This window comes from Caretta caretta, chromosome 5 (assembly GCF_965140235.1).
Source record: "Caretta caretta isolate rCarCar2 chromosome 5, rCarCar1.hap1, whole genome shotgun sequence".
Lineage (NCBI taxonomy): Eukaryota > Metazoa > Chordata > Testudines > Cheloniidae > Caretta > Caretta caretta.
The window spans coordinates 99,168,422-99,192,769 of NC_134210.1; the positions used below are offsets into that span (position 1 = coordinate 99,168,422).

Below are 24,348 nucleotides of genomic sequence, written 5' to 3' on the forward strand. Positions count from 1 at the left end.
TTCCATGGAAGTCAGCCCAGAGAACTCCATTTGATCTGCCATTGGCTGGACTGTTAATGTGGTCAGTGCTGGTTATCTGCACAAGAGAAATCAGTTTAAACAACATGACACGGAGTTTGAATCATCACCACAATGATTCAGTCTTAACTTTATTTCCTCCAGTGACTTGAAAGCAGCCCCAGTGGCTGCAGCCTCTGAATTTAGCCCATGGCACCCTAGCTTAGGAGAGGCGCTTTTTATTTACACTGAAAGAGAAATTAAAGAAGACAAAAGTGATTCATGAGTTCCCTTTGCCACAACTGCAAGTTAAATACAAAGTTGATCTGCTTGCTTGTCAATTAAATTCACCAAGAATAAAACCTGTAATTCCTATTCACCAAGAAGTATCAAGCACATAAAAAATATTCTTGTGTGTATTTAGGTTTGATGCAAGTGTAGCCCCCAATATCATAAAGTTTGGACACTCCTGCATCCACTTGAATCAGCAGAGGAAATTCAGATAGGCAGGACAAACTTGCCTAAGCTGAAATTTGACCAGAACATCCGGTTTATGTGCTTACTAAAATTGGTCATAACCTTTTATTTTGCCTGTCATTCAAAAGCTAGTAACCTCAGCAAACAGTGCTCCCTGACACCAGGCTGATTTATTACAGCTGACTCAGAGGGAAGAGTGCCACCTATTGAATCACCAATTTAAGTGCATATAATTATATGTTGTTGTTTTTTTTCAATTCAGCTGTCAGACACAATTCTTTGCACTTAATTTCCCTTTATATCCCTTTGGCATTTTATTTTCTGTAACAAGCTTTTTACATATATAACTTTCTGCAACACCTAGTTGTCCCTTGGCATTCTCCCATCCAAATACTGACTCAACCTAATCCTGCCTGTGAGATTTTAAAGCCTCACAGCACAAGATAATATAGCTCTAGGTAACCTAAAAGGGAGGCAAGATAATGTTTTGAGCACTTGTAATATCGTGTTAGGGAATTTTGCAACTGATATTCTAAACTGTTTTGACAATTTGATATGGAAACAAAAACATGAAGACTTGTTCTATTGCATGATGGTGGGATAAAATATTAAAACAATATTCTAAAAGCCCATTTTGCTAATATGTCAGTCAGTGGTCAGCATTTAATTGAACCTGGATTTTTGAAAAAGGCAGTGGTTATTTAATTGGGCTACGGAATGTGCAATCCCTCCACCGAGTCATATGGGGATTGAGTGGAACAATTTTCCCAGTTCTTAGTATGCAAGTGAGTGGGCTGTGGAGGAATTGTCTTATTAAATCCTCACTGAACCCATTAGCTCAGCCCCCATCTTTGGGGAGTTAAACAAGGGGAGATTTCAAGAGTTAAGTGAGTTGTCATCTAGTGTACATAGAAGAAATCAGAACATTTCGCACTATTGTCATATACAGAATTAAGCTTGCAAAAATCTAACTAAATATTAAAAACACCCAACGTAATTATTTATTAGGAAGTTACAATCAGACTGCGAGATCACCAAGCACCATGTGCTGTGCTGGAACAGGCAAGGGGGGGATAATTCCCTTAGTATAAATCTTTCCATAGTGTTAAAAACAAAATAATAGCAAAAATAAGTATAATTAGGGCTGCAAAATTATTCATTTCCTCCAAAGTAGCATGGAAATTTAAGATCAAAACTGTACTCTGTTTATACAGGATAGGAAAAATGTATTACAATGCTAGTCATTCTACTCTAGGCCCTGATCCACCAAGGCACTTACTAATTACTATTTATTATTATTATTGGTCTATATTGTGATAGTACATAAGAGCCCCTGTCATGGAATATAATGCCATTGTGCAGGGCACTGTACAGACACATAAGAAAAGATGGTCCTTGCCCCAAAGAGCTTACTATTATATGTTTAACCATGAATTTAAATGTACATGCATGCGCAGTCCCATTTAAGTAAATGTAGTACAACAGTTATTTCAAGTAAGCCATGGTACTACTAACAAGGGACTTGCTTCTATAACCCGTAATCACAGAAGCCCTATTTCAGAGTGGTAGCCGTGTTAGTCTGTATCAGCAAAAACAACGAGGAGTCCTTGTGGCACCTTAGAGACTCTTAGTCTCTTAGAAGCCCTACTGAAATCAATGGGACCCCTTGTGTGGGAAAGGATTGAAGGACTGGGCTGTAATACTGCACACTGAAAAATAATTATGCAATCCTATTCTTGTTACACTCTAATATAATGCAATTAACATCTATGTATGTACAGTATCAGTAGATCCACCGTGCTCATCACCATGGTTCTTGCCTAGGTGTGCTTTTGGAGGACAATTTAGAAAACAAAATGTAATAATTCCAAGTGTTTCTATGAATAATGGTCTGAGGGTATAATTTGTATTTTGTGCATCTATATGCAATCAACTGCTTTAATAGCCAGAGCAAAATAACGCTGTTCTCTGTTGGAACGACAGCTCAGCTGGAATGATAGTATTGTTTCAAATATTTTGAGTTGCCCCAAAGAGAATTCTATATTTGGGCTAATTAACTGACCTCTTATCAACTAGAGTTCTTAACTATTCTGAGAATGGTATGTGAAGAACAGTGATAATGTTAAAGAGAACTGGTTATGTGTGTGTAATTTTCACACTTGTTACAATCATTTCATCGTCATCAGAATGGATGAATGTAGCATCGTTTTCTATTTTCATTAAATTCCTTGTCACCAAAATGGGATCACTGTTATCTTGCAAAGAGGTAAATATTAATTAGGCTTCAGACAGGTAATGTGCATGCAGGAGAAGGAGAAAAATCCACCCGCCGACCTGAGATCAGCATTATGGGCTGTTGCATCGCTCTCTTCCTCATAGCTGTTCTCTCCTGTGTTGGAATAGCAGCTGCTTCCCTTTCACTCTCCTGTTTGTGGACTGTTAGAGCCATAGGGTTCTTGCTAATTTGGTGGCCTTTCCCCTCTCTGACTCCGGTTTTCCACCTATGTGAGGCTGACCCAAAGCTCCCCTCACCCCTTCCCCTGGTACTAGGAGGATGCATACACTCCCCACCCCATCCCTCCCTGCAGCATCTGTGCTGGCAGGCATCTTGCACAGTCCCACTGTGAGGCTTAAGTGGTATGGAGACTTTTACATTTTACCCATTGTGTGTTAATGGTGAGGATGTGTTGTTCCACTCTGACCTTTTCATATACTGTAGTTACTCTTTCCTGCTCTCTGCTCCCTTACTGTCTACCCCTGTTGCGTGTGATATTGCCAGCCAATCCCACATTACTAATATTTAGAACGTCAGAGCACTGCCGTTGAGTTTTACCGAATGAATTGGCAGCAAAATTCTGCTAGTCTTGTAATTTGTGTGAGAAAGTCTGGGGTTATGGGTGCTGTAATGACTCATCACAGCCAATACAACATTTGTGAAAAAATCCATCTTGCTTAATTAAATATGAAGTAGGGATGGGCATAAGTTTTGGCCTAGACCCATTTTAGAGATAAAGGGCAGGTCTACACTTAAAATGCTGCATCGGCGCAGCTGCACCACTGTAGCGCTTTAATGAAGATGCTGTATGCCAGTGATACTCACACTAAGGCTCGCAAGCCACAAGTGGCTCTTTAATGTGTTTCCTGTGGCTCTTTTCAGCACATGATATTAAAACACTGAGTGCCCCCTTGACAACATGCCCTTAGTTTTCCCATGCGTGAAATGTGCATAGGAATTATCAACGTTCGTAAAGTACTTTGAGAACTACAGATAAATGTGATGTATTATAGGCCTAGAAACAAAAAATAGGGAAAATATGGATTTATAGCTATCTAACAGTGTAATTATTTGTGCAGGCATGTGGAAAGACCTGCCACATTTTCTTTTAAAGTATGGTTTCCATGAAGGGCCTAGCAATTGTGACTTGAACTTCCACTCATTCGCATTCATAAAGCACTACATATTCTATGCAGGAGCACCAGAAAAGTTTCTTGAAGTCCCAGGTGTGAAGAAGTGAATGAGCACATAGCTATCTAATACCTTCAGATAGGCAAATAGGAGGTGTAAGCAGACACCACATGTCAAGAGGATGAACGCTCTGTTGATCAGGTTTGCATTTGGGTCAGGAAGATAAGCTACATAGTAACTGAAGCTTTCTGAAGTCTGGCCAAACCTGAATCAGGTTCACCCCTGCTTCTGAGTCCTGGCAGGGTCTGCTCAAAGGTTTTGCTGTGGCAGGCAAACTGGAAATTGTCTGCCTCTTGCACAACTAGCCGGATCCCAATAGGACAACTAGCACAAGACAATCTGAGGCACCTAGCCGCTGCTAATGGCTCCCATCTGCTCTGCTTGTGTGGCAGAGCTGGCTGTTATTCCATGTCTAATATGGGAATGAGCTCATTCCACTTCCTTTTTTGCTGATCCGGATCATTGAGCTTTTTTCCTAAATGAATTGCAAAATAAAGGTATGAAAACACTCTTTTGCTAAATCCAAATCAAAACTACAACAACCCCAAAATATTCTCAGTATTTCCTTGCAGCTGATTTCAAGGACAATGACACTAAAGAGCACAATCAGAACACTCTCCCCCAGGAGGAATGGAGCTGTAAAAACCGGTTCATGTAGCACTAGCATGTTTGAAATCTTCATTCTCAGTGTGAAGAGGGTAAGACTGTAAACAAGTTGTCTTTCTGGGGTAAACAGCTGATGTCACTTTCCACTGGCTTTTCAAACCAATTCTTTGTTTAAATGATATATTGGTTAATGTTGAAATGTGAAAGTGCCAAACAGATCACAGTGGTGATTGAAGTCCCCTATTTATGCACGGATGATATACAGCATAGGCATCAGTAGCAAAAAAGGCACCCCTGCAAGTGCGCTAGGCACTCTGCCATTTGCTTAATCTTATAACAGCATAATACATCCAGCAGCATTATTTAAAAAAACAAACAAACAAACAAAAAAAAACCAACAGCAACCCAATATTCAATAGGAACGAGGCCACTGAACAATCATCAGATGGCAACAACTTCTGATTACTGACATCCATGGCTATATTCAAACTGATAGCCTAGATGGGGAAGTCTCTATAGTTTAGAACCAAGCCCTGAAACCACCAATCACTCCCAATGAGAGTTTAACAGCTGAAGAGTGTGGCATGTTGACAGGCTTTCAGGTCAAAATGAACTATGCAAAGAGGAGCATTTTAGTGGTGAGCTGATTGCAGTTGACTAATGTGCAGAACCAGGGAATGGCCAGTGTTGGAAAGGAATTCAGTAATTAGAGCCACCTGCTTTTGTCTTATTTTACCTCCCCTTCCTATCAAGAGAAGAACTGTAGTTCCATCTTGAACTACTCAGGGCTCAGTTCCTGGCAGAATTTGAAACTGGCAATGGCCTTCCAAAGGTGAAACAGTCTACTTACTTACTGACATGTTTATGTCAAAGTTAGTTAAAGAGAGAGCTCTGAGATCTCACAGATGCTGCACTCAAGTTTCCAGGTTTTGACCTACACTCCTTTTCTATGACGAGAATTAACATCAGCTGAAGATTCTTCTATGACTGAGATGTCTATACCTGGTTACCCAATACTTCACCATTTTGCTCAGTGTATGACAACATCTTCTCCACCAGTAGTTAGAAATGTAGATTGTGTTGAGGGTCTTTTGGTTGCAAATGGCATGCACAGCATGTCTCAGTCTTAAGGTGGCCATATTTTCAAAATAAAACCCTGGGACACTTTTGTGGCAACACTTTTCAGTGTCATGAAATAGTCAGACAAAAGGCACAAGTACCCTTTTTAAAATGTGTGCTGGTGCCCATACAGCCAGCTTCTGCCTCAACGGTGACGCAGGCATATTTCTCAGAGTGGATGATTTTTTCCAGTAACTTAGTGCTCTGAAAGAGTTTCTCACACAACACTGAACAAGTGTCACTAGCACTCATTTTGAGCAAACACAAAAAACACTTTAACAGTGTCTATGCTAATTCAACTTTTTTCTTAAAACATTATTAATCACATGGAACACTCGTTCCACTGGCTGATTCCTGCCTGCATTCATTTATCAACGAGTATTAAACAAATAGTCTTTAGTTATAGAAGAAAACAGACATGATTCGTGAGCTGAAAACCTGTGGCATTTCAGGTGTTCTGAATGAAGTTCTTGGCACACAGGGACATCATATGAAAAACTAAGACTGTCTCAGGAAAACTGGGACACGTTGTCACTTTACCCAATCTCCCAGATGTCTTCCAGATTTTAATTATCATGTCCATGAGCTATGCAGTTGCAGCATCATGAACCTTCATTAAACATTTCTAAACTTAATCTTTTTCTTAAAATACAGCTTTGTAAACAATAATTATTTGTGCACAAATTGTGACCTTTTGTGGAAAATGCCATGGGAGAACCGGGAAACTCCAGACATTTCAATTTGTAGAACTTCCTCTAAATCATTTTGTCAGGTGGTGAGATACAGCTGCCCCCACCCACCAGTGGTCAGATGCATACTTCCTTTAATCTGCAGATGCCTCAAGATCCACAGGGAAATTCCATGGACCTTGGGGGATCTGAAGAGAGCTGGTGCATTTGTCTGGAGACCCAGTCGCTCCATACTACCGTTCAGCTTCCTCTGATTTCCTGTAGCAGCAAAGATAACTCATAAACTCTGCTCCCATTGATTCCTTGCTTGCACCTGTCAACCTCATCCACACAAGGAGGGTGACACTCTAGTGCATGAGTCTCTGTAAGATAAGTCTACCAGAGAAGTGGAGTAATCCCTGTGAGTTTGGAGAGTGGTTGTCTCCTGGCCCTGCCCAGTGCTCTCCATAAACCTCCATCTTTATCAGCAGACATTGCACAGTAGAACTTCAGAAAAAGGAAGGTTAATGCTGCATTAACCTAAAAAAAAATGAGCCCAAGGTATGGGTTTGCTTTCATCCCTCTGGGGGCAGGAAGGAAGCACAGTGGATTTTTTGGCTCTTAGTACAGAGAGGGTGTGAACTGAAGCACTTGGCATTGATAATGAACAATTTTTCACATGAAGTGAGGTAGAGGCGATAACTTTGTACCTGACATACTGTCCTTCACTGCCTACGTGTACAATGTGTCTGTGTAAGTAGCACTGATATTTTCTGCATTTCCTCCTCTCTCCTGGAGAGCTGCTTTTGGTGACCTCTCCAGCATTGCTCCATTTCAACGCCAGTTCATCCCCCGAGCAACGAACCAAGGAGGAGAGAATGTTCTGAATAGTTCCAGTGTGGACTGTGTGTTGTCTGAAGTGCACCTGTCACAGCCTTACTAGTGAGCTGTTTCGGGAATTGAATAATGTGCTATGATAGCACAGACATACGTTTGCCTGGCTCTTTCCCACTTTCCGCAAGGTAACATTTTTTAATCTGGCCAGTCCTGTCTCACCCTCTTACACAATCAGCTGTGAGAAGACATGTGTGGCTTGCATTATTGCTTGCCAGCAAGTATGGCAACTAAAGTCACAGCTGCCAGCATTAAAGTTAGATGCCCTTTATTTGTCTTTGGGAGTTAGAGATACACACCTCAGAGGTGTGTAGGAAAGATGTAGGGATGACCACCGTGCCTATACCAGAGACAGTTCTCATATCTTCGGCTTATTTGAAATTCCGCATTTATGGCTAAGTGACACCTCTCCCTTGTTCTCAAACCTGCCTCTGCCGCCATCAGATATTTAACTTATTTTATTTTCAACAGTAATTAAACCATACAGCATTTAAAAAGAAATCTTAGAGACTGTGATCATTTCCATACTGTTAGCATCTGGAGCCAAAGCTCATTCATAGTTTCCCTGTTAAAAATCTTCTGCATTAACTTCTCTTACTAGTGGGAGCCAAAGAATGAATGGATTATAGCTGTGTAATAAGGAACTTCATGGAGCTCAGGAGCCCTGACCGAGTAGCCTTATGAATAAAAACTCTAAAACACAACTCCCTGAAACAGTTTTAATTTAAAACACTGCAAAGGAGTGTTTGCTGCTCCCTACCCCACCCCCTCATGGCATCTTTTCAGATGAGGATTGCAAATCCCTTCTCTAATTATGGGCTGCTCAGACGATTACTTTATTCCTCTGTTCACCCCAGGAAGGTCAGATGTCAGTTTCCTTTCCCTCCAAGCAGTAGCCTCCCTGAGCTAACAGTTTAAACAACCAACTTCAGACACCACAAATGCAATCAATTTACTGATGGAAATAGAGAGAGAATCACAAAATACAAGAGTCAAATGCAAATACACCTTATAGTCGTACTGTTAAACACATTGCTAGCGGAGTCAGAAGTTTAGGTTACAAAGTATGGCCCAGACTCTGCAACGGCTGCTAAGCAAACTTTACACAAATAAGAAGTCCTGGTGATGTCACATATACAAAGTTAAGCACGTGTCTAAGTCTTTCCGGGACTGGGTCCTATGTTGCTTGCTGTATCTTTTGCTTTTTACACCATGGACATAAAATAAAGAACCAGGTGAGCACAGTGCGGACTAAATAATTGTGTTTATAGGCAACTTGCAAGGCCTAGCTACCTATTTACACTGCTTCTCTGATGGGCTTTTAGTGGCTTCCAGAACACAGTTAGTGCCACTAGAGGGCTGAAAAACTATTGGAAGAGATAGTATCCAATTCTTTAGTTTCAGAGTAGCAGCCGTGTTAGTCTGTATTCGCAAAAAGAAAAGGAGGACTTGTGGCACCTTAGACTAACAAATTTATTTGAGCATAAGCTTTCATGAGCTACAGCTCACTTCATCGGATGTGCCACAAGTACTCCTTTTTCTTTTATACAATTCTTGTACATTAAATTAGCTAAAATTCTTAGGCTTTGTCTGCACTGTATTTTGAGCCACTGGTGTACCTGTAGGACATACCCTCTCCCCTAAACTAGCAGTTTTTAAATGAATGGTTGAAAGTGACTAACAAAAAGGTCTAAAATAGTGGTAAATTTTTGGTAGTGGATATATATTTTTTCTTATGTATCTTATGTACCATTCATCTGAGGATTTCAAAGTTCTCTACAAACATTAATTCCACATAATGCCATTATGAAATAAGGTAGGATGAACTTTATTTTGCAGCTAGGAAGTAGAAGCACAGAGAAATTAAATGAACAAACGCAAATCTAATGACTTCCAGTACCCTGCTCTAGCCATATTCCTTACTATCTTCTGATAACTGTTTCATATTTAAAGTCAAGCAGAGCCAAAATAATCCCCTAACTCTGGATTCCGTATACACCATGACGTGTGTTCCGAGTTTCAGAAAGAGGCTCTTTATTTGTGAGAGACAGAGGAAACATGCCCATTGGTCCTAACCACTGTCATATCTTCCCTAAATATGATGTCCTAAATACTGAGTAGATGAGTCCAAGATTACATGGAGGAAAAGAGCAATTTCTTCTGGGAGGAGTGAGAGTTGATTTTTTTTTTTTCATATTCAGACAGCACAGATAAGAATTTGCCAGGGTTTTGTGTCTGCCAGCCAAGGAGCCCCAGAATACACGGAGACGAGCTGCTGTGCCCCAGGTGGAGTGAAGTAGTTAAAATCATGGGAGCAAGCCATTAATTAAACTGTCACATGCAAAAATCACAGCCAAATGTCACACACAGCCAATAACCCTGTTGTCCTCCAGATGCCTTCACACAGTCCATCATAACTGACTTTCTTGCAAAAATAACGTATTTGTGCAGCCGAAATATAAAGCCCAGTCCTCCCAGAGAGCTTCAGATTCTTTCTAGTGGTGAAAAAATGAGGGAAAGAATCAAAGAAGTAATAATCAAGTGTGTAAAATGCCCATCCAAATACAGGTAGTGGGCCTCAATTCTGAACTAATGCTGAACGAAGCTATGCTTAGCTTGGGGGTGGGGATGGGAGCACAGGTGTTACATTTATGGCCTCTGGGCTGACTGGTCATAAGTTAGAGAAGCCAGAGGGTTGTGTTAATGTATGTTAGGTGCTATTGCAGGGGTGGCCAAACCTGTGGCTCCAGAACCACATGTGGCTCTTCAGAAGTTAATATGCGGCTCCTTGTATAGGCACTGATTCTGGGGCTGGAGCTACAGGTGCCAACTTTCCAATGTGCCGGGGGGTGCTCACTGCTCAACCCCTGGCTCTGCCACAGGCCCTCCCACTCCACCCCTCCCCTGAGCCTGCCCTGCCCTCGCTCCTCCCCTTCCCCTGCAGAGCCTCCTGCATGCCACGAAACAGCTGATTGGGAGGTGCGGGGAGGGAGCAGGAGGCACTGATCGGTGGGGCTGCTGGTGGGTGGGAGGCACTGGGAGTGGGGGGTAGGGGGAGCTGATGGGGAGGCTGCTGACATATTACTGTGGCTCTTTGGCAATGTACATTGGCAAATTCTGGCTCCTTCTCAGGTTGGCGAGCCCTGTGCTATGCTTTGGCTATTCTTGGTCATTTTCTGGTCAAGAACAGCCAGAGGGTCGCAGCTCCCCAGCCATGTCCCCCCAACCCACCCCCCCAAACACCTCCTCAGCATACTCCTATTCTGGGGACTCTGAGGGTGGGGGAGGGGGTAGCAAAGTGCTTTTTCAGAAGCTCTGTGCTACCCAAGGAAGCCACTTTCACAGTGGTATTTCCCAGGCAGAGCCGAGATCCAACATGAAGGGATTATAACAGAGGCCAGAATCAGAGCCCTGAGTCTTGAATTTGGACTTCAGAGGGCAGAATCTGAGGCCTGATCTGGATCTGGTTCAGAACCTAGAGCATAGATTCTGTCAAGAGAGAAATATAACCTACAGCACAAAGAGAACTACACAGCTCTGTACAACTCCATCAAAAGTTTTTGATAACCATGAGATAGAAGCACAAGTGGCTTGCAGCTGTTACATGTAACATCTAAAAAGTCTGTTACACTATCCAGTGTATGAAACATCTGTATCCTAAGTGTGAGATGTAACATTTGATATATTTCATGTACCTTGTTGTGGAAGGTTAACACTTGTTGTTGGTTTTTTAAAGTCCTATACAATCCTTCTGTCCTGTTCTTTCATACCAGTCAGTAAGAAATATTTTATTTCAGGACCTTTTCCTGCTCCCTTTTATCTCTTTCCCATTATATTTAGGGGAAGCCATTGCTGCAGCTAGAGATGCAGATATATATTCTGACCGACCCTGATAGCACCAGCCATGCCATCAATTTGTTGGTTAAATAAAGACGACTTACCGGGGTTATTTATTTATTTCTCCCATTAAGTTGTTTGTTTTGGTAATGGGATTAGTTTTATAACTGGACTATAATAATGTCTGGGAAATTTTATATATGGCTAGATAGTGGCAAATACAGCAGGGCACCTCAAAGCAGCACTATGGGGCAATAACTTTGGCTTTTTTTTCCTGCCAGTAACATAAAGCAGCAGATGCTTAACCATAAACACACTTAAATCTATCTGCTCCATTGCTGAAAGGAACGGAGTGTGTGTGTTTATGTGGAGGGCTGTGCTCACATGATGTGCTTCACCTAACTTACAGCTGCTATTATAGCTGATGCACTGGGGCTGAAGTGTCCTGGGCTGAGCAAGTGTTCGTCCTTAGTGTTATTTCTTGCTGCTCTGAGCTTTCTCACTTTAAAATTGTCTGTTCTCACCTTAGCACTCCTCCCTCCCCCATTCCCCCCTTTGTGAATGAGAAGGAAACGTTCACTCTGTATGAAATTCTCCCATGGTACCAGTGCCAGGCCCTTTACACTGCTTAATCCAGGACTGAGGCTGGGTGTGAAAACTCTGGATGAAACAGCCTCTGGGGAGCCTGTGCATTTTTGGGGTGGTGGAGCTTCCATGCTGGCCCCATATTGACCAGAACTAGGGACTGCAATGGGGGTAGGCCAGAAGATGGGCCATGGGGTCCTTGATGCACATCCAGCAACATTTAAAGAGGGGGAAACTGAAGTGCGGGAAGGTTAAATGACTTCCCTGTGTTCATGAAGAGTCAGTGACAGAGATGGGAAGAAAACCTAGATCTCTTGACTCCCAGTGTGGGAATGTGACCACTGGATCATTTTACCTCTTTTTTGGGGGGAGGTGAAGAGGGGCAACCTGAGCCTCACGTCTATCACTTTCTCAGAGTGTGTACATGTAGCTCTCATGGCTGAGTCTTAAATAAAGACTCCAGCTTAATGCATCCCAGAATCAACTCCAGAACAAAGCCAACATTAAATATAAGGGACAAGCATGGCAAGAGTAGATTTTGATTCATTAAAATACCCTTTTGGGAGCAAGGAGCTACTGAGAAAACAGCAAAGGAGTTAAATATAAGTCATATATGACTGCATGTCGGGTGAGGTATTATTGGAGGCCTTGAGTGAATCGTGCCTTCTTGGTAGAGTGGTTATATTAATCAATAAGGTTAAAGAGGGAGCTGAAGGAAGGGTTTTCTAGTGGTTAGTGCACTAGCTTAGAACTTAGAAGACCTGGGTTCAATTGTCTTCTCCACCACAAGTTTCCGGTGTGACCTTGAGCTAGTCAGATTGATTTCAAAGGCAGTTAGGTGCCTACGTATTTTTAAAGCTCTGGCTCAGAAGTTTTTGGTGCCTCAGTTCCACATCTGCTATAGCCTCTGTTGTGGAGGAGATCAGACTGCATGATCATAATGGTCCCTTCTGTCTTTAAAATCTCTGAATCTCTCCTTATTTAATGACCTCTTATTGGAGTCTTGATTGGAAATGCCCTCTTCTATGCAGCATCAGTTCCTCTCTTTTCTCAAACATTTTTGTTGAGGGCATGAATTTTATCATGATGCTGGAAATGATACCAGCTTTTTTAGACTCATAGCTCTGGTATGCAGCAACATTCAGCAAGGTCTGGTTTATTCAGCATTTCAGCTTGATTCTTGTTTTTCACATCTGTTTGCAGTTTCATCAGTCATAAAGTATAACAATGGTGAACGTTAATTTTAAAGGATGCTAGAGATAAACCACACAGAAAGAGTGAGAGGCAGTCAAATAGCCAGAGAGTGACTGAGTGGTGTCAAGCAGAACTCACTGACAGAACAGAATTCTACCTTCACTCAATAAGAGTTTCACCCACATATCTAAGAGCAGAACTGCTCCCCCACCCAGCAACGAGTTATTATTTTTAGACATTAATGCAGAATATTAGGGAAATATTTTTGTTCAACATATTCATGATTTTCTGTAATTTTATATGCTGTCAAGACCAATTAAAACTCCTGCCCAATTCCAGTTGGGAAGGAGGATGTTTGTCTTGGTGCTGACATATTGTTCCCTTTTGGTTCAGGATAAAAAGGAAGCTATTAACACAACCAAAAAGGAAAGTGTCTCTCCTAGGTAGGTGTGAGGAATTTGCATGTCTTCCATGTAGTTCAATGGAAAACTTGCAAGATTTTCCACTCCTTCCCTGCAGGAAGACTTCATGTTTTAGCTGCTTAAACACAAACAGTGGTGTGCTTTTCACTAGTGAGTGGGTTTGGTGAGAGATGGTTTACGGCACTTGCTACTGGCGACAAGGTAGAAAGTGACTAGAGTCCAAATTCACCTTTCCAGTTAGGGTGGTGGCGGCTGTATAACAGGAGGGCTCGGTCCCCTGTAAGGGGATGCTGAGAAGGTGTGGCCACAAACAGTTATATTTTGGACTCTGAACACAAATCCATTCTGAATGAAGGAGCTGCTGCTGCTGAATCTTGTATCGAACTTGGGAAGCTATCTAAAAGATGGCTGTGCTTGCAATTAGCTACAAGGATGCAGTTGTGAATTCATTATACATACATTGCTCTTTCAAACAGAAGGCTTTCACAGAAGGAAAGAAGAGTGCGAGCACCATGCTTCTTGCATTATAACTGTGCCCTTTATTCACAAACTGTAAACCAATAAGCTAATTTATAAACGATGCAGACATTGGACCTAATCCAAAACTAATCGAAGTCAGTGAAAGTCTTTCCTTTCACAGCCTTGGGATGAGGCCCATGAATAACATACTGGTAATACTTTCATCATGATTATCTTTATTTTGGTTAAAATTCAACAGATAATTTTAAAAAATAGCTATTCTTAATTTTGTGCTCATTTGTGTTCTTAAAATGGGCTTTTACACGACATCCGTATTGACTCACTGTAGTGAAAAATCTAGTTGTATCCCCAGATTTACTGGGCTACTTACCCAAAGGCTCTCAGGCCTGGTCTACTCATAGTCTAAGGCCTGGTCTACAAAACAGGGTTAGGTCGACAGAAGGTGCCTTGTGTCAACCTGGCTGTGGAAGTGTCTTCACTTAAATTTGGCTCCCGACGACGTAAGTGCCTTTCTACACCAATTTAGTAACACCATGTCCCTGAGTGGTGTAGAGTCACAGTCGATGTAATTAGGTCAACACGGTGTCAGTTTAGACACTGCATTGTTTACGTCAACTGTTTCTGGCTTTCAGGAGCCATCTCACAGTGCCCCACACTGACAATACAATTGATAAAAGTGCTCCTAGTGAGGACATGCACCACCAACACAAGGACTCAAGGGTGTGCCCACACAAGTTATTTAATAACTGCAGTGGCTGTATGCTGATGTAAGATAGGTTGATATAATTTTGTAGTGTAGGCATGGCCTAACTGTGTCCACCACTTTAACTGTACAAGCAGTACAACTTTTGTATGTAGACAATCCTTTAGAAAAATCTTTACATAGCCCCTCCAACAAACATTTATCAAAACAGTTGTCACAGCTATTTTCCAAAATGAAGTGTTAAGCATTTACAGAAGGAGAATTCCTGTATTGCAACGTTTAAATGGGCTTTTTTTATTAAGAATTATAACAAATAAAGCAGTTTAGTTTCAGTATTTTTCTGACCAGTTTGCATGACTTCTATCAACAAGCTGCTTGATTGGGGGAAAAAAAATTCATCTGCACATAACTTTGCATATTTTAGTAATCACTTGTGCATAATTCTCAAAACCTTGATACATAATTCCTCAGTGTGTAATTAATAGTTCTCCTATGGGATTTTTGGTTTAAGGAAATCCACATCTACTGTGCTTTATATCTGCTGAGATATGAAACTCTTTTACGTCTAAGCTTTGCAAAATTACAAAGCAGAGAAAAATATGTTAAAAAAAGAAGTGATTCTTTTCTGCATTTGTGTATTTGCTGCTAAATGCGTGAAAGGCATTTCAGGATGGTCTATTTAAGCACAAAATAATAAGTGTCAGTGAAGCAGTTATATTGATTTATCAGGCCTATAAACGTGGTAATAAAGTCACACAAAGCGCAACTAGCATTTTGATTCTAAAAAAGATTGGTAGCTCCCATAAAACAAAGCTATACATACTAAGCAGGCTTTACAGATTGTCAGAGATCCACAGGGCAAAAGGTAACTTCTGTGCAACTCACTAATACTTTGCACTGTATTATGATCCTCACCGTATATGTTTTACACAGTTAGCTGGCCAGGTTTATCAATCAAACGCACTGAATCAGATGGTGATTAATGTAAACACAAGGCCTCTTTATTTTGTTTCAGCAGTACATGGGTGTTCATTCAGCACAATCAGAAACAAGCAGAACAGTGCAAAAAGCAAATACCATTATTCCAAATTCCCCCCTCCAAGACACACATAATTAGAATAGAAAGGAGGAACTGAACAACATTATTTCTGTTAAGTGTTTTCCTCAGAACAGCTGGAAAGAGAGAACCGGGACCTACGTATAACAGGAACCAGGCAGATGGGACCATTGGCCAGTTTCAGCAAAACTGGCCCAAGGAGGTGTAAATTACATGCTGGGGAGGAAGGACAAGGTGTGATCCCTAAGGAGAGCAGCCAGTATTGCTGCCATAACCCTCCCTTAAGTTGCACAAGACCTTCCCCACCACGACCTGTTAGGGGATGTGCTGAATCAGAACGTTGCCCATACTGCCTAGCACTGCTTCTTGTGCTGTCCGTGGCTCTGCAGACTAGCAGAGGTTGTATGACTGCTTTGCACAGCTGCAGCCTGGTCCCCTAGTGAATTTTCTAGTGTCAGTGATCTACACTAAGGTTTACATCAACATAGGTCATTGTCACCCTGGAATGAATCTAACCCACTAGCTTAGAACCTTACTGGACATGGAATGGGAACATAAAGATAAAGGGGGAAAGTCTTAGTGCAGATTCTCTGGGATAGGCATCCACCTCACAAAACCCACCACCATTCCCTGGTGGCAGTCTCAGCAGACAAGCTATTGAAGGCTCATCTGCATTAGAAAATGTTATTGTGTTTCAGCATGACTGGGAACCCTGGAATTAGACGAGATGATGGTGACCATGACTTTGTGGTCAGTGTAGACTAGGACAAGCCATGTTAGGGCACTCGTCTAAGATGTAGGAGACCAAAGTTCAAGTCACTGCTCCAATGACTATTTATAACAAGTGAAACAACTTCAGCAAGAGAAAGTGAGAGCTGCCCCATAACCCAGTGGTCAGGGCCCTCTCCTGCACTGTGGGATACCCAAGTTCAAATCTCTTTTCCATATGAGGCACAGGGGAATTGAACCTGGGTCTTGCCCATCCCAAGTGAGTACTCTAACCACTGAACTACAAGTTATAAGGAGGGCACCATCACCGCCATCTTCTAACCCTGTCACCATCAGCATTTTGTGAATCTAGCCCTTCAAAAATATCTGAAACAAAACATTACTAAATGGATTTTTTTTGACTTATCAAAATTTTTTGAAGTTTCTGGGTTTGGGTTGACTGAAACCATATTCTTTTTATTTTTCAGAACTGCCAGGGAACTAAAAAATCCGTTATTCACCCACTGCTAATTATAATTCTCTGGATATTCTTGATGTCTATATAAATGTCCAGTCCCCTTTTGAATCTTTTCAAGTTCTTGGTGTCACTAACATCTGTGGCAATGAGTGTCACAACGTATGAAAAAGAATGACCTTCTGTCAGTTTTGAATGTCCCACATTTTAATTTCACTCAATGTCCCCTTGTTTTTGTTTATTATTTTATATTCTGGTTTCATGTTCCCTCTTACCACCTTTCTATGGAAAATAATCCCACACTTTTCAGGCTCTCATCATATGAGAAATTGCAAGCCCATTAGCAAGAATTTTTAATGAATCTGTAAACACAGGGGTTGTACCATATGATTGGAGAATTGCTAACATAGTTCCTATTTTTAAGAAAGGGAAAAAAAGTGATCCAGATAATTATAGGCCTGTTAGTTTGACATCTGTAGTATGCAAGGTCTTGGAAAAAATTTTGAAGGAGAAGGTAGTTAAGGACATTGAAGTCAATGGTAAATGGGACAAAATACAACATGGTTTTACAAAAGGTAGATCGTGCCAAACCAACCTGATCTCCTTCTTTGAGAAAGTAACAGATTTTTTAGACAAAGGAAACGCAGTGGATCTAATTTACCTAGATTTTAGTAAGGCATTTGATACCGTGCCACATGGAGAATTATTAGTTAAATTGGATAAGATGGGGATCAATAGGAAAATTGAAAGGTGGATAAGAAATTGGTTAAAGGGGAGACTACAACGGGTCCTACTGAAAGGTGAACTGTCAGGCTGGAGGGAGGTTACCAGTGGAGTTCCTCAACGATCGGTTTTGGGACCAACCTTATTTAATCTTTTTATTACTGACCTTGGCACAAAAAGTGGGAGTGTGCTAATAAAGTTTGCGGATGATACAAAGCTGGGAGGTATTGCCAATTTAGAGAAGGACAGGGATATCCTACAGGAGGATCTGGATGACCTTGTAAACTGGGGTAATAGTAATAGGATGAAATTTAATAGTGAGAAGTGTAAGGTCATGCATTTAGGGATTAATAACAAGAATTTTAGTTATAAGCTAGGGATGCATCAATTAGAAGTAACGGAGGAGGAAAAGGACCTTGGAGTATTGGTTAATCACAGGATGACTATGAGCTGCCAATGTGATATGGCTGTGAAAAAAGCTAATGCGGTCTTGGGATGCATCAGGAGAGGTATTTCCAGTAGGGATAAGGAGGTTTCAGTACCGTTATACAAGGCACTGGTGAGACCTCACCTGGAATACTGTGTGCAGTTCTGGTCTCCCATGTTTAAGAAGGATGAATTCAAACTGGAACAGGTACAGAGAAGGGCTACTAGGATGATCCGAGGAATGGAAAACTTGTCTTATGAAAGGAGACTCGGGGAGCTTGGCTTGTTTAGCCTAACTAAAAGAAGGTTGAGGGGAGATATGATTGCTCTCTATAAATATATCAGAGGGATAAATACCAGAGAGGGAGAGGAATTATTTAAGCTCAGTACCAATGTGGACACAAGAACAAATGGATATAAACTGGCCACTAGAAAATTTAGACTAGAAATTAGATGAAGGTTTTTAACCATCAGAGGAGTGAAGTTTTGGAATAGCCTTCCAAGGGAAGCAGTGGGGGCAAAAGATCTATCTGGCTTTAAGATTAAACTTGATAAGTTTATGGAGGAGATGGTATGATGGGATAACATGGTTCTGGTAATTAAATATTCATAAATAGGCCCAATGGCCTGTGATGGGTTATTAGATGGGGTGAGATCTGAGTTACCCAGGAAAGAATTTTCTGTAGTATCTGGCTGATGAATCTTGCCCATATGCTCAGGGTGTAGCTGATCGCCATATCTGGGGTCGGGAAGGAATTTTCCTCCAGGGCAGATTGGAAGAGGCCCTGGAGGTTTTTCGCCTTCCTCTGTAGCATGGGGCACAGGTCACTTGCTGGGGGATTCTCTGCTCCTTGAAGTCTTTAAACCACGATTTGAGGACTTCAATAGCACAGATATAGGTGTGAGGTTTTTTTTGTAGGAGTGGTGGGTGAAATTCTGTGGCCTGTGTTGTGCAGGAGGTCAGACTAGATGATCATAATGGTCCCTTCTGACCTAAATATCTTTGAGAATTTTTCTAGGCCCTTGATCATTCTTGTTGGTCCTCCCCTCTAATTCTGCAATATCCTTCTTGAGATGGGGGTGACAGTACTGCATACAGATGAGGCTGTACCATTGATTTATATAAACGCATTATAAATTTCAAAAGCTACACATCTTGTCATGCGTTATTGATTACCTATAGGAACACTTAAAACTATACATGTTTTGAAGTCCTTGTCTGATTATGCTGGTAAAATCTTTGATTTTTGAAACTGAAATATTCTTTAAAAGAACTCCAATTTACTTTTGTCCATTTATGTTGCTTTTTGTTGTGCTTTGCTGTCCACACTACAGGCTAAATTTAAAAGCCTGTTTCCACAGAACTTTTCTTAATTCAATGAAAATATTTCTATTCATATCAGGTTTTATAAATCCATTAAAGGACCCCCTCCTCCGGTCCCCACAACCTACACTTGAGCATAAACTACTTGACGGGGTTCCTTTAACTCTTTCCTTACTAACAGAAATTACACTCCAGCAATGAAAACATTCAGTACAAATGAACAAATACAGAATCTCTCTCTTCAGTCTACAATGCCTTCTGCTGGCAAAAATCACAGAATAACTATAAACATTAGGCCAAGGCAACATTTTAAAGTGCAGATCACCACTTGCTACACATGAATAATTCAAATAATGCTGCATAAAGCATAGGCAATATTTAGGAGCAATTTCATTAATAACTAAAAGCAGAAGTTTAACAAGTGACACAGTAAGATAAAGACATAAAATTTCAAATAGATTCCATTTATAATAAATAAAAAGTGCTGGTCTTAACATAGTATACATTAAGCATATTGGTCCAGCAAGCTAGCCTCCCACAGCCCATCTTTTTTCTGAATTGCATGCTGGCATTGAACATAAATGAAAGACACAAATAACATCAAAGATTCCATCCAGAGTCTGGGTAGACAACTGGAAGTAGTTGGTTATATGTGCTTCAGAGGTTCTCTCGCCCCCATTTGTACTCTTTGGGCCAGATGCTCAGCTGAAGTTCATTGTGCTATGGCAAGTTACACCAGCTGAGGATCTGGCTTTGTCCTTAGTTCCATTTCGTATCTTCTCTTTATGCCTTGGGGCCAGCTCATATTTTGTTTGTGGTGTATTTTTTGGGGGGGGGGGAGGGGCGGGGGGAAGAGGTTGTGCTTTGATTTGTCTTTATTTAGGCAATTTTGTGCAAATGGTGAGGGGTGCAGAATTTCATAGAAAACCTTTGGGGGAGTAAAATTCCACAATGGGATCCTCAGTTACTTTTCCCCAAATGGTTGTGCTGCGTTTTGGCTGCTATATCTTGCAGATTTTTAGGGATCCTCTGGCACTGTAATGGGCAACCTGCAGGCCGCCGCTTCCTGCAGCTCCCATTGGCCAGGAATGGCGAACTGCGGCCACTGGCAGCTTCATACGGCTGTGCAAATGTAAACAAATGGTTTGGCGGCCCACCAGCAGATTACCCTGACAGGCCACGTGTGGCCCACCGGCCGCAGGTTGCCCACCATTGACCTATGCCAATGGGAGGCTTCTCCCATCAGCATAGGTACTCCACCTCCCCGAGAAGTAGTCGTTATGTCCACAGGAGAATTCTACAGTTGACCTAGTGCTGTCTATGCCTGGGATTAGGTCTTCGCTCAGGGGTGTGGATTTTTCACACCCCTGAACAATATATAGTTATACTGACCTAATTGCCTAGTGTAGACCTGGCCTAGAGGAAAGGTCTCTGAGGGTATTTAAATTCAAGTGCACTTCCATTGTGTTACAAAGCAATCATGAAAAAGAGGCATTAGGCCAGCAGGAGGTAAACCAACTGCCTAACCCCAGAAGCAAAATGGCAGAGCTAAAATGTAGGGAAATGTGCTCTTCAAGGGAAGAGTTTAATCACTTTTTCAAAAATTAAAAGGGCATCTTTAAACTGGAAGTGAACCAGACTGGGATTATGCCTGCCTCTGTGCTCAAACACAGATAATAGTTCCTGACAAGCACTTGCAGGAACAAGTAAATTCTATAAATTTTAAACTTCTCTGGTTTTGCTATTAAAAATCTATCTCAGTTCAAAACTATATTCTACAGGAATTACAAATACTGTGAACACACAGGGAATATTTATGGATCCTCTGTTTTTTAGCCACTCATTTCTCTCATAAAAAGGAAAAGCTTTTTATACAAAGCTGCTTGATCATTTGGAAGTTATGACAGTTGGGGTGGGAGAACTTTCCCTTTCTGGCCTTAAAAACTATAAATTTTCTTTACCAAAACTTGGTTTATGCAGAAATCATGGGGCCTGAGTCTGATCTCTCACCAGTTTAAATCAGGAGTAATCCCACTGAAGTCCATTCAGTTAACTGGTATAAACTGCTGTGTGCGAAGAGAATCAGGCCCAGAACACAACTAAAAACATGCAAGGTTTGAATTCCATTTGGCTCTGGCAATCTGTGAGCTTCAGACAGCTGCACAGTATTCATCTGGAACCTCTGCTAGAGTAGGTATACCACACTAGCTTTAATCTAACTGCCCCTGCTTTCTCTTCCACCCACCCCCCACTGCTCATGGATGTGAATTGTAAAGATGGACTTAAAAGCCTTTTCCCTTATACAAATGTGATCATCTTGCTAAGGTAAACTGTAATCTAACAAGGCTCGTAATTATTTTGCAAATTCATAGCATTAAACAAAGAAAGTGAGGTGTCACTCTTGACAATGAGGCACTGCATTTAACCAATCCCTTCAAACTTAGATGCAGAATGATCCATAGAATGTTTTGCAGAAGGGAAATGAAATTATACTGAACTTGAAAAAGGAACCACTTGCTTGCCTGCCACATATACTTCATTAATATTCCGATCATCACCTGAAACAATAAAGCCAAAAGATTTTTGCATAAATCTATACGTCTTATGCAACTAGTGTAAGTGACACAATACTCAGCATCAGGTGTGGAACTGATCACTTCCACAGACTGCAGCACCCAGCCCCCTCTTAAACTGGGAAAGGGTTCATGTGGCATGGGCCTTCTATTAGGAAGATTTCCCTCCTCTACACTAAATCTTAAAAGGACGAAACTGGCAGTGCTAGTCCTGTAGATCTAAAGGCTGGTCTACACTCAGTTTTTGCACTAATTAAAAAATTTGGTTATTCAAACAATTCCATTAAATTGATGCCAAAATTGAGTGTAGACAAGCCCTTAGTACAGCCAATCCCAATTAAAGAGTGTGTATGTTTTCATGAGAAGTGACTTCCCATCTTTCTTGCTGAGAACAAAGGCATACTACATGAAAGGGCATTGGCTCTTTATAGACTGGGCAAGTGATTTGTGTTAGCATTAATACACTGTTAAACACCACATAGCTTCCAGTGTAGACACAAATGGTCATGGTTAAAAACCTGCTAGCTGGTTGGGTTAACCTTAGCCTAGCAGATCATAGGATTTTGTGTAAAACAAATGTTGTGTAACCACATAACAGCAAAAATGCTGTACTTCTTAATTCTTATTTAAACATTTGTGATTTTAAAAAAACAACAAGGAAAAGCAATCAATCTCTATATTATGTCAGAAGATTATCTAGATAACTATGAGATGAAAAGAATTTTTCTGTATAGTGAAGGTTGGGACATACCTAGATACAGGAACTTCTGGATAATATCCTGAAAACATGGAAAAAGCACAAATTTCAGAAAGCAGTTCCTCTCCTCCCAAAACACACCTGTATGAAACTAAAAAAAGACTGCAAAAACAAATTCACATAACACATGCTTTTTAACTGTAAAATCAAATTTTGATTTGTCTATTTGCTAATAACTATGTATCTTTTACATAAAGAGGCTATATCTCTTAGAAGAGCCAATATCAGAAAAATGTGGCACTATAAGTTAGATAACACTTCAACTATTGTTGAACTATTGTTCAAGTCATAACATTTTCCTCTCCCCACTCTTTTGTCTTCCCACTGATCAGCTAATAACCTTGTTTCATTCTGCCCATTAAAATCTTTGTTCTTTTCTCTTTACTAAATAAACCCAGCTAAAAGGTTATGCTAGCATTAAAAAACAAGTTTTATGTCACTGGAATCAACAGGTTCAAATTCATGACACTAGATTTCAGTGGAAGAGTCCTAGGGATTAATCTGGCCTATTGTTTTTACCAGAGGTAATGGGATAATGCCAACATTCAGGAGCAACTGGTCATTAGGGACTAATGGGGCTAACCCTCATGCATATTGTCACTGAGTAGTGTGGCTGATATACTGTAGGGTGCAGTATCCTGGCTGTCACTTAGGTACTCCTGGAAGAACTGGTGCTGCTTTAGCCCCTGAATGCTACAGCACCCTGTCACCTTCCTGGATCTGCAGCTTGCTGTTTTCAGTAACTTTTGGGAGCATTTCAATAACTCAGTGCTTTGATTACCTCAAAAGTATCTGCAGCAAACAAGTCAAAAGGACTGTCTGAAGCCTTGGGGTTGATCAGCAGTGCATCAAATTCTTTGCCAACTTCAAAGTTTCCAATCACATCATCTAGTCCGAGGACTGTGAAACACAATTAGTTAATAAACAAGCCTCTGGTCTTCTGCACATTCCACTTTGTACAAGTGTCTGGCAACTTGTTTGGGATCTATGTCCAGGTGGAAACCTGCACATGTTTAGACTACTATGACAAAAAACAGACCTTTAAAATAGTGATATAACGTAACATCTGAATTCTTAAGAGACTTTTTTCATACAAAATGTCTTTCTTGGGATTAGAGAGAAACGATAGGCAAGTAAGGCAAGTGAGAATGAAATTTATGGCACTTTTAAATTTTCATTAAATATCTTTTTGTTTTACCTTTTTTACATCATCCTATGTCTAGGTTCCACTACGTCATAAAGTGATTGATTATTCTAATTTCAAACACCTAGGATGAGCGATCTCTTACATTTGCAAAAGTCCTTTCATCCTGAAGAATCCAAAAGCAAAAGAATATAAAACTACATACTTATCCCAAAATGCAGCCACTTATGGGGATAACATGGACATAATATTTGCCTACCTCGCAATGGGGATGTTAGGCTTAGTTCATTAATATCTGTAAAGTCCTTTTGAGGGTGACGGAGGGTTATATATACTAGAAAGTATTTATTATGACCATAATGTAGGTATGTTTTATTATTCTGGAAGGTGTAACAACCAATAAGCACCCAGAACGTTATTAGGGAAAATTTTGGGCCAGGACAATGGAGCACACCCCTAACTTTTTATTAAAAATGTCACGGGATGTCTAATGTCCACACAGTGAAATTGGTTTACATAATTTTACGCAATATGAACCCACTCAAGCATCATAGGTGCAAATGTTGTTTTTTTTTTTAAATTCAATGACACTTGCAATATAATGGGCTTAAACTATAAATAAAAATTTGTTTGTGTACTCAGACTAGCTTTGCAATCCCCCCAAAACTGTCCTAGCGGCTTCCACAACCTCACGCTTCAGAAGGTTCACTCTA

General features: G+C 40.8%; 1 protein-coding gene across 2 annotated transcripts in view; it reads right to left on the minus strand.

The window, feature by feature from the left end:
- Window positions 1-15,427: 15,427 nt before the first annotated feature.
- GDA (guanine deaminase) overlaps window positions 15,428-24,348 on the minus strand; it is a 56,918-nt gene continuing 47,997 nt past the window's right edge. For both annotated transcript variants that reach the window (XM_048849855.2, XM_048849853.2), the window contains exons 12-14: window positions 23,273-23,391; window positions 22,486-22,513; window positions 15,428-21,719 (exon numbers count right to left, since the gene is read on the minus strand). In XM_048849855.2, coding sequence (XP_048705812.1) covers window positions 21,649-21,719; window positions 22,486-22,513; window positions 23,273-23,391 — 218 coding nt within the window. In that variant the 3' untranslated portion in view covers window positions 15,428-21,648. The remainder of the gene's footprint in view (window positions 21,720-22,485; window positions 22,514-23,272; window positions 23,392-24,348) is intronic.